This window comes from Electrona antarctica (genome assembly GCF_951216825.1).
Source record: "Electrona antarctica genome assembly, chromosome: 19".
Taxonomy (NCBI): Eukaryota; Metazoa; Chordata; class Actinopteri; order Myctophiformes; family Myctophidae; genus Electrona; species Electrona antarctica.
Window position 1 is genome coordinate 32,498,124 of NC_136800.1, and position 11,375 is coordinate 32,509,498.

The following is an 11,375-nucleotide window of genomic DNA, read 5'->3' on the forward strand; positions in this document are numbered from 1 at the left end:
AAGGTAACCACCCTCATTTATAATTTACCACTATGTTGCACAGACAAAACTCCCATCCAAGTTAAAGTAGTAGACTCATGCAATCCTTGCTGTTTTAGAGTTTTGTTCAAAGTTGACTTGATATCATGTATCACTTATTTACTGTATTAAATGAATCTCCCCATGCACCTCTTAAGAAGGTAGCGTTCCTTCCAGAACTCATCTCTGTCCACAGTGCCTCCGTTCTTGACCACTGTTGAATGTTTAATGTACATAGTGACATGTGCAGCATAGATGGTCTGCTGTCTTGAGTACATTCTGTACTTTCCCCTGGCATTTGGAGTGAAGTTGAACATACTGTCTAGTACAGTATGTTGGTCCCTGCACTAATGTCACACAGACGAGCTCTAATAGATTTATTTAACTTGGTAAAATACTAAATAGTGACATTGTCACTTGACTACTTACATTAACTCTGCAAACATGCCTTGTTTAGTGGTGCAAACCACTCCAACAACCAGCTTTGTTTGTATCCGTGTTTGTGTGTACCTGTACATGGGGCCCAAAAGAATGAGCATGGTTACTATGGTCACTGACATTACGTCAGACCACAGCTGAACAAGCTATATAAGACCTTGCACCACTCGGTTCACACGGGTGTAATTTGTTTTAATAACATTTAAATTCAACTAGAGATAGACTGGTGGTGAGGGAGAAAGAATCGGAGACCTTGCAGATTTGTATTAGTGCAGAGATTTGTACAGTCAACTAAAAGACTGTGAACATCCAGCTTTCCACAGCACTCTCGGTATAGATGAGGCAGTGCAGTTTTATAAAAGTATTTTCTGCCTCGAAATTCACGCCTGGACTCCAGCACTTTAATCAATTCCAGCAATGTAATCCATCTTCCTGCACTGACTGCACAGGGGCAGTATCATGTCTTTGGCTTTAAAGTAAGAAACTGGACTCTTGCTATCCTTGCTCCTTCTTGATCGCTTTCCATATGAGGCAGTAGCTGCAATAGATGACGTAATTGTTGGCTTGCTACAACACCACTGGCGCATGTTGGACAAATGTCAACTCGGGCCTTCATTTTCATACTCTTGGTTAGGTCACTGGGATGGTACCTTTTCTAGTGATATGATGTTGACAATAATCATCCTTCTGCATTTCACTATATAGTAGTCTGAATTATTCTTTGCTTAATAATACATTGCTAATGTTGCAGAGATATTTAATAAAATTTGCTCATTGTTGGACTGGTCTGTGTGGTCCCCCCTTGTGTGTGTCATTGTGATGACGTCATCAAACTATGCGTAGACAGACACAACTTTAACTTTATTGACACAAGTTGACTTGCAAAAATCTAATGTCGTTAATGCCCTAGTAAACACTTCTGACAACGCACTACAAACACAATGGCTGTAAGATCACAACATGTTGATTAGTTCAAACTATGCATCTAAAATGATGTCTCCACTTCTCAGCTGCCTATGTTGAACAGTGGCCTACCCTAAAGGTGGCGAAGGTTTTTTGGGGAAATGGTTGTAAATCTGCCACCTGCTTCCAACTCCTCCACAGGCACGGATAAAGGCGAAGGCAATCGCCATCAACACTTTCATGCCAAAGAACGGTTACCGGCCAGTGGAGGTGAACCCATACGCCCAGCAGCAGCAGCAGCAACAGCAGCAGCGCTATACGTCCTACTATATCCCCCCGGTTTACAGCCCACAGCAGCAGTTCCCCCTCTACAGTCTCATCGCACCACAGGCCTGGTCTGCTACACACAGCTTCATAGACCCCACACTGGTAAGGATGGCCTGCTGGTTTTCAACAACCTCCACCAAGGAGGCAATGTCTTCAGCCCAGTTTGTCAGTCTGACTGTTAGCAGCAGTTAAGGTATGCACAGATTTGCACAAAACTCTGGCGATTGTTCGAAAAGGGGGTGTGGTCATGCACGTGTCCTGTCACAAAAATGCACATCTATTCAGAGTTTTCTGAATAGATTTAATTAATGCCGTGATACAAATTTAAAAGGGGTTTTGCATTGGCCCAGGGAAGAACTGATTAGCTCATAACAAGCATCATGAAGTTCTATTGGCTAAAAGGGGCCATGGCTCCAGTCCAGAAGCACCACTAAACCTTATGGTACTCCACACTATTTGTTATCTGTTACTATAACTCTTAGGTTAATGCAGTGATGGTACTGGTAGGAGTAGTGATGAAGGTAGAAGGCTTGGTCGTTGATATTGTTACTAAAGGTTTTATACAAGCAGTAATACGTTGATGAGACAAGCGATATTATTTCAACATGGTCCATAAGAATTCCTTAAAAGTGTAGTTGACTCCACATATCTATTGTATACTCACTCCATGATGGTTTTTATTGTCAAAAAAATCTTTTAGGTAAAACGCAGCTCAATATTTACAATAGCAAAACTACATCAATAATGTGTTTAAAATCGACACTGTAATCCAAAGCCTCTCGTTTCCTTTACCTTTCCAAAATATATAACCATAGTCGTCTCTGATTTGCATCTTAGGCAGTTGCATGCAACCATACAGTTTTCAAATGGCTTTCCATGTATTTTCACGTCTCTGTTCTCCAGGTCACTCCGTTCCACAACAGCCAGTTCATCAACGGCTTCACCACGTCACACAGTTTCAAACCAGCCTCGTCTCCTCTCACTGTCAGACACTACTCTCCCAGAAACAGGTCGGTACTCCTCTGTTGACTCTGAACTGACGTGTGTCTGCGTGTCTGGGCCGTGTGCCATCGACTAGTACGTGTTGATGACGTGTCTTGGAAGAAATAAATTCATAGCACTTGTTTCCTGGTAAATTGTAGAAATGTGAATCAGTCAACCAGTCGTGATGTCATCCACATTTGTTTGTCTCATCGCAATCGTGGCCCGTTTAACTTTATTATTAAAAAGCAACAGTCAGCCTCCATATTACACGTCTTTTCCTTTGAGGGGCGCTAGCCCCTCCTATATACAGCTTTTCGTCACAACTCATGTCACATTTGCCATTGACAATGAAAGGAGAATTTACGTCACATGTGTCTGAGCAAATCGGCTTTTTTAAACACAGTGCAACTGTTTTTGTGTTGACACAAAAAGCTGATTTGCTCAGATCTATTTTATATTAACACAAAAACTGCTCGTGGCGGAACGTTCCGGCAATTAGAATCCAACTGGCAACTGCTCCTGGCGGAACGCTCCGTCATATAAGCTTTATTATTGATATCAAACGGGATCGCTTGGTTTTATCAAAACGCCGATGTTCGGAGTTCTTTTCTGATTATCCGGTGATCCCGATTGGAATATTGGCGTTTTCTAGAGCAAGAATTGACATCTAAAATGGATCCCCAAACCGGACGTTCATCACACTAAAACCAAGTAGATCCGGGTCGGCAGTTAAGTGTTGGCACTTGTGTCCACCAGGTGGTAGTGATAGGGTTAACATTAAATACATTGAATATTTTTCTTTAAACATTGTATCATGGTTAAAAGATAATAACATAAGTTGACAAATGTATTCATGAGGAAGTATATAAATGTTTTTAATTAGATGATGTATGATTATAAGTGCGCCCATCACTTCACACAGGTGTTTTTTGGTAAGAGACTGCTGAATAGCACAGGGCAATAAGTATCCTTACAGAGCATCTGTTGCTCTGTAAGGATATGTTAGTAACATGTTTAAAATCCTCATGACATGGTGACACCTGTCTCTTCTAGAAGACTGATATGACATATGTCGTGACATCCATGATAATAAAGCTTGCGTCTTCCAGGACCCACACAAAGCCGCCCCACCTGAGGCCCACCATCCCCACAGCTGACCGCAACACAGGTCTCCTGGACAGCCCAGGGCTCTTCAACTTCCCCAGCGGTGAGCGGTTGCTTAATGGCGTACGCAGCAGCCCCCAGCCGCGCCTCCCCCCCACCAGCCAGCCACGAGCCAGGCTGACCTCGACTGTGGCCTTTCCCCGGAGGGACGGCGTGGGCACAGGCCGCGTGGCCGAACCCATCACCACAGACTACTCCCCACTGGGCATGGGCAGAGGAAGGTGAGGCTGGAGCTTTAGCACAGTTCACTAGCTATGCACGTCTGGACAATAATCATTGGTCCTCTGCTTTCTGTTTAAACCTCTTGTGGGTTATACAACAAACTTCTGGAAAGGTTGCCAATGCAACTTACAAAATGCAAGATAGTAGTACAAAATTAAAAGCAGTAAGAAATTCTAGGTGAAGCCATTGCAACACAATATATGTCATGAATTATAGATTTTAATAGTAATGTAGACCTTATTAATCCTACAGGGGAAGTTTAGCTTTACCCATCTGGTGGCTGCTCAGATGGACATATTCAGCGAGCAGTTGGGGCTAAGTGTCTTGCTCAGGGACACCTCAACACATAGACTGGGCAGCTTCTCTGTGTGTGTGTGTGTGTGTGGGGGGGCTATTTGTGAATAAATGCTCCTACTGTTACTCCTTCACTAGTACTCTATTGCAAACCGTGCTAATGGCGCATGTGATATCCGTGGGATCTGTTGTATCCAATTAAATCCAAAAATATTCTAAGATGGATGATTAAGCTAATGAGCTCGGCTAACCTGGCCATATTCTTTATTCGGATCCGCTGCTGCGGTCGCTAGTCTTCCTGGTGTCCACATAAAACATCACAACATAAAAACAACATACAATACGATATACATACAACCACCTTAAGGTGGATCAATAATTATGACCATGGCCAAGTTAATGTGGAACATCTTGCTTCCATTCGCTTAAGCCATGCAGTATTTGCAAATGTTCTTTCTTAAAGGATTTCTTTTCTGCTTGTAGGAAAAAGAGGGACGACAAGTTTACAGTAAGTACTTCTCTTTGCTCACCCATTTGACACCAAGGCCACGCTTATCGTTTAATGCAGAATGTAAATTCCAAATATAAAAGCCACTAGCTCTACACGAGCCCTAGAGACCCATTATGGAATGTTCAGAGGTGTTGGCAATGCACACAAGAATTTGCACTTCCTTTCTCATGTGTTACCACCTTTTCTAGTCTCCCTACGCTTAAAGGGGAAAACCACCCATTTTCAACATTTTACATTAATATACCTTACCCCCATTCTGTGTTTCCTAGAACTAAGTATGAAAAAAATCATTAACATGGTGAAACACATCTTGATGACATCATCAAGATGTGTTTCACCATGTTAATGGTTTTTTTCAGATCTCCAGTTCTAGGAAACACAGAGTGGGGGGACTTTTTTATTATTTCCACAACAGCTCTAAGGTATATTAATGACATAGTAAAATGTTGAAAATGAGTGGAATGCCCCCTTGAGAGAGGAATAAGCCATTCATATTAAGGTTGTATCCTACTCATTATTTACATTAGTCATTGTTGATATCTCTCTAACATCTCTTTGTTTTCTGCTGTATGAAACCAGAGAGCACCAACTGAGTTGTGACACTGGAAAAAAACTGCATAGTTTTATCTCCCGTCCTGCCTAAGTATTATTCTTACAGAAGTGATCATAGTTTTGTGGCATTGGATAGAACTATCAACCACACCTTTGTAGCACACATCATACTGATTTCAAGGCAAAGGGCATACATAGTAGTGTTATTTCAGGATCGCTGGAGGTTCATACTTCTGTATGGGTGGGTGTTGAATGTCTGTCACTCATTGAGAGCTTTGTGCTGAGTTTGGTCTGGGTGTTTGATTGATTGACTGATTGCCCATCCACCCCTCCTACAGAGAGTGACGCCTCAGTCGCCACCTCCTCCCAAGCCTCCGTCTCCCAGTTTCGAGCTGGGTCTCTCCAGCTTCCCTCCCCTCCCCGGAGCAGCAGGACAGCTCAAGACCAGCGACGACGTGTTTGAAAACCGGCTGGCCAGCAGCGTGGTACTGGGAACCACTAAAGAAAGGGTAGGTGGCAGTTCAGGTCCAAATGTGATCTGTTGGTCCTAGCTCTGTTACAATTCCTTCTTTGGTAGTTGATTCTTATCTGTCTTGAGTAGAAATGTCTTGGCCCTACTCCACTAAACCGCTCCTGACCTATGGACCACATGGTTTGGGAATAGTTGGTTCCTAAGGTTACTTACTGCTTACATTTACTCCACTTAATTGTACCCTCATTGTTACCTCCACAAATTGTTATAGCCCGTGTACACTAGGGCATTCACGACAGCTGCGTTTTAGTAGTCATCAAGTACTCTCAGAATGAGTTGACATGGTCAAAAGGTCTCAAATACAACCAGTTCATTGACTTTTAGAGGCTGTTGTGTTTACACTTCTTCAGCAGTGATCACATTGCACTACATCCCCAGCAAGCATGTTTGAGCTGGACATGCTGTTTGACTGCACAAAACTGCTTTCTTGTGGGCATATTGTCCTTTTCTAAATACCTTTTATTTTCTATTCAAACAAATCAACAACAACCAAAATGTATGTCCACCTTCGGTTATTAGAAGGCTGTCTCAAAGCTATGAATAGCTTATTGAGATGCGCTTGATAACATGTTCAATATTTGTGTCTTTCCAATCGTCAGAATGTAAGCGTCGATGCCAGTACTGCAAGGGCCCTCTCTCCAGGAGGCCCCAATGAGCCGCTGCGTACAGCAACGTCCCCACAACCCACAAGCTTCCAGACCCCGCCCCCATCAACGGTCACCCTGACGGTGGCCCCGCCCCCGCCCACCAGCCTCTCCCATGGCCCTGTGCCCTCCCAGCCCACAGTGTAAGAACCACACAAATCTGCATGGTTGTGCTTACAGTTATAAGCTGTGACACAACTTGTTAATCACCATTGGTCTTTATTTGGGCAACAAAAATTGACTTTTACAATGATTTCGAGACATTTGTGTACAGCTACAGTAGACCGTTAGCTCAGGAGGTAGAGCAGGTCGTCCAATGATCCATGGGTCGGCGGTTCGAATCCCGGCTCCTCCTGTCTACATGTCGAAGTGTCCTTGGGCTAGACACTGAAGCCCAAATTGCTCCCGATGTGCTGGTTGGTACCTTGCATGGCTTCCGCCGCAATCGGTGTATGAATGGGTGAATGTAATGCACAATCTATGTAAAGCGCCTTGGATAAAGGTGCACCATTTACCATTTTACCGTTACTGGATTATTATTTCCACTAACGTCAGATAAATATGTAATGAATTTCCATTCATCAAAGATGGTACTTGAGATTAGAAGAACTTTGATGACACATCGTTGATTGCATGTGTGTGTCTGTGTGTGTCAGGGAGGTGAAGGTCTTGGAGGTGAAACAGAAGGAGGTGCAGACGTCTGTGGAGCGGGTTCCCGGCACCCTGTCCACCACCAGCAAATCTGTGCAGGTCAACGGTGCCGCTACAGTCAGTATTGTTCTGCTCCCTCCCACTCAAATAACACTGCATTTATACTCGTGTACAGTATTTGTTTAGCGACATCGTTGTGCGAAAGCTGCAATCCTTTAGATTTATGTCCTACAAACTCAGGATTCGAACGTGGGTCTCCCATATTATGAGGGTTGAAATTTCTCCTTCTGAACTAAGACAGAACGCCGGCCTGGGAAGGGGTGGTATAGCACATGGATGTAAATGTCTCTAGAAGTGCTGGGAGACCACCGCCAACCACTGCAGTCTGGAGTGCAGCTTTAACCCTTCCCAGACAGCTCTGCCATGGAGAAGAATGAATATTGTTGCTGTCAGGCAGAAACCTTATCTCCATAGCATATTTTAACGCCATACATTACTTTGTCATACTACAGTGTCACACACAAATAGCAGCAAAATATAGCAGACGCAAAATGCGTCGCAACGCATTGCGGTTTGAGCAAAATGTCCAGTTTTGGACATGTGAGGTGTCCAACTGACAGCGACGATATGAGCATGAATACATGACGGGAGGAAATTAATGATGGCTTGATTTATTTCTTTAATCTTTACCACGTGGAATTAATTAATATGGACGGACAAATTCCGTTGCCTAATAAAACCAGGCATTTGGCATGATGTGAAATCTAATATACCAATGTTTCATAAAAACAGTAACAAGACAAACAAGTACACAAAATTGACTTCTGGAATTAAGTCATTTTACCCTGTGGTATTTTTGTTGATCTTGACCAGAACAAAAATAAAATAAAAAGGGGTACATTTGCAGAATGATGGACGAAGTCGTGCTATGCAATCCTCATACAGTATGTACTGCAGAAGATGGGGTTTGAAACTAAAAGCTGATTAGAGTTGTACCATGAGCTGAGGAATATCGGATAATTCTTCTAGACCTTGCCTTCCAACACTCGCACATTTAGAAATGTTGGCCTTTAGGATCAACACACGTAGCAGGGCAGCTGATCGGGTGGTTCATTTCCTGTCTCTAGCTGTAACCTCTCCCTCTCTTTGATTCTCAGCCTGTCTCTTTTGTGTCCCTCACAGGAGCAGAGGAAACCATCTTACGCTGAGATCTGCCAGCGGATCAAGGACACCCCGACACTACAGCCACAGCACCAACAGAATCAAGCGCAACAGCAGCCACAGCCCCACAAGGAAGCCAAGCCAGTCCCTTGCACTGCCTCTGTCGCCCCTGCAGGTGAGGAGTCGAAGTGCACCACTGACGCAACATCCCTGGTGGGAGACGGCAGTTGCAGCAGGGGAGGCGAGGCCAAGGCCAGAGAGACATCCTACCCCTCCTACAAGCCCTCGTTGGGGGCCATAACCCCAGGCAGGCCCCCACGGGAAGCCCCCAGGAGACCGGGTGGTCGGTGGCCCTCCCCTCCTCCCTCTTCCTCCTCACATCAAGGAAAGACGCCCAATAGCAGCAAAGATCCTGCTCACCCCCAGCCTACGCCCCCCAAGTCCCCGCAGTAGGAGTGAGATGATACCCCTCCATGCCCTCACACTTACACACACAGACACGCACACACACAGACATGCATTCAAAAAGAGGAATTCGATAAAGTCAGGGCTATTAAATACTTAAGTATCCCAGAGAATTCACCAGTCACAAACATAGAGGAACGCCGCCTTCTCTTTCCTGGATCAGGGCTTGCGGATGAATAAAAGCACTTTACTGTGCATGTAGAGCACCGTTTTCATGCTTTTTATCTTTTATTTATTTGGTCTGGGTTTTGTCGTTACTTAAATTTTATTTCTTTTTTTTTTGGTTAATTTTATTTAATTTAAACGATTTTTTTTGTTTTAGTATTTTTTTTGTTTGTTTTTTTGCTTAGTGTGATTCTGTTAAGTTGGGTCAGATGACAATGGCATTGATATATTTATGTCTAAACTGCCTTCCTGGATTCAAGTTAATGCAGCGTCGCACAAAAAGCAGGGTGTTGCTATAGAAGCCGCCACTCAGGTGGGTGATGGGGGGAGGGGGGGGGAAGCTTCACCCAGCCAGACTCCATGTTGTTCAGGTTGCCGCGGGGGGGGGGGGGATTCAGGTGCATGCTGTTTTACTTGTCATGAGGCAGCGTGGTGCCGTAGTATAACTTCTCATCATTTGATCGGTGAGTCAGAGGTGTATATTTTAGTTGTTTTTTTTTTGTGTTAGTTGGCTTGTTTATATGCAGGATTAACACTTCATCTCATTACGACAAGACTGGGATCCTTCATTTCCTTTGCAGACTTTTTCATTATTCTCAATTGATGGCCTTTTTTGCGCACAATACATAATCGCAGTCTCATTTTAACACCAGCGTTGGTGTGTTGGCTTACAGTTCTCCCAGGACTGCTTACAGTTCTCCCAGGACTGCTTACAGTTCTCCCAGGACTGCTTACAGTTCTCCCAGGACTGCTTACAGTTCTCCCAGGGGCCAGGACTGCTTACAGTTCTCCCAGGACTGCTTACAGTTCTCCCAGGACTGCTAGCAATTGCTGTTGTATGCGGGTTGTTTCTCCCCGGTTGTACAAAGAACTTGTCTTGGAAGGCCCTGTGTACCACTGGTTCTCAATCTTTTATATTATGGTTTGCAGTTGATGCATTATTAGAGGAAGGCTAGTGGCTGGAAATTGACATTCCATCACCGATATATAAGACATGATGTTTTCCCACCTTCTTGGGAGTTATCTCCTGGCCTCGTTAGAACTCGTCTAGTAACACCTGATCCCCAGGCTGAGAGCCACTGCTAGAGCCACAAGAGGGCACAGATCAGTAGATCTCTCTTGGTCTCCAACCCACAGTGTCATCTCCTCTCATTTACTATCTGGTCCACTGGGTAATGCGTCACCAGGCATGCAGTGTTTGAAGGAGAGGATACAGGCTGTGTTGTCATCCCAGATATAATGAGATGAGCCTGTGATTTTGTGAGGCATGTCCATCTGGGGCACATCTCCAGAACTGGTTTTCATTTGAAACCGCGGAGGTGTGTATTGGAACGTTTGGACAGTGGTTTGCCAATGGTTGCAAAAGGTACATGTTGCCATGCTGGGGAATTGACAGCAAAAGTAAAGACCATAATGTTGGTCCTTAATACCAGATTTTCCAATGAATCGTGTAAATTCAACACCTCCGAGGAAGATTGCTGTCTTTTTTTTTTTTTTCATTCTTCCAACATGGTAGCAGGTTGTTTGTAATAACTACTATGCAAACAGCCCGTGGCTTATTACAGCTTTGCAGCATCATTGATGGGGAATGGCCAGCAGTCAAGAAGCAACCCTATTGGACTTGATGAAAGAATTAGAAATGGTGAACATGGCCAGTGAATTCTTTAGGAGTTCCCGGCTACAGTAGCTGGTAAAAAAAAAAAAAAAAAAAAAAAAAGCTCTTCTGGAAAAACCAGGCAGGGCTTCAGTTGGGAGCAGATTTGCCACAAGGTCACTTCATTGAAACAGTGTGACGTTTCTTTCAAGTTAATCCTCTTGGTGCTAGAAGTTGAACTGTAAGTAGAAAATACTTGATTTCTATCATTTAACTGTTGCACTGTTTGGTGTAGTTTTGTGGCTTGCAGACAAAATTCGTAGATTACTTTACATAAAATGAAAAAGGGAAGATGCTTGTACTCAAAAGTCAAGTACGTAAAGTCCACCATACTACTCGAACATTTGAAGGGGAATGAAACCATTAGCCAATTTTGTAGGTTTGTTTCCTGTACTGGTGTGAATCTACAGAAGGGAGGGGAAAACATGGTGCAGATCATAGTACATTGTGATGTAACCCCAGCTACTAAAAATGAGTGTTGGATAACTTGGCTTTAGGTGTGCCAATGTGCAAACATTGACAGAGTAGGCATTGTCAATGCTTGGACATTGGCGCTACAAAATATAATGCAGACATTTCTATTAAATATACTGTATTTTGCTGCGTAACCCAAATCAGTGTATTAAGGTGATTATACCTGCCATTGTACCTTCTGTAGGTCTAAACCTGTACTAGAAACAAACCACAACA

At 43.7% G+C, this 11,375-nt stretch overlaps 1 protein-coding gene across 2 annotated transcripts in view; it reads left to right on the forward strand.

Annotated features, from left to right (window-relative positions):
* Window positions 1-9,342, forward strand: part of LOC306943414 (la-related protein 4B-like) — a 42,174-nt gene extending 32,832 nt beyond the window's left edge. For both annotated transcript variants that reach the window (XM_079529718.1, XM_079529717.1), the window contains 8 exons: window positions 1,561-1,788; window positions 2,590-2,696; window positions 3,780-4,055; window positions 4,834-4,858; window positions 5,752-5,922; window positions 6,545-6,732; window positions 7,246-7,357; window positions 8,423-9,342. In XM_079529718.1, the coding sequence (XP_079385844.1) occupies window positions 1,561-1,788; window positions 2,590-2,696; window positions 3,780-4,055; window positions 4,834-4,858; window positions 5,752-5,922; window positions 6,545-6,732; window positions 7,246-7,357; window positions 8,423-8,854 (1,539 nt within the window). In that variant the 3' untranslated portion in view covers window positions 8,855-9,342. The remainder of the gene's footprint in view (window positions 1-1,560; window positions 1,789-2,589; window positions 2,697-3,779; window positions 4,056-4,833; window positions 4,859-5,751; window positions 5,923-6,544; window positions 6,733-7,245; window positions 7,358-8,422) is intronic.
* The last annotated feature ends 2,033 nt before the right edge of the window (window positions 9,343-11,375 follow it).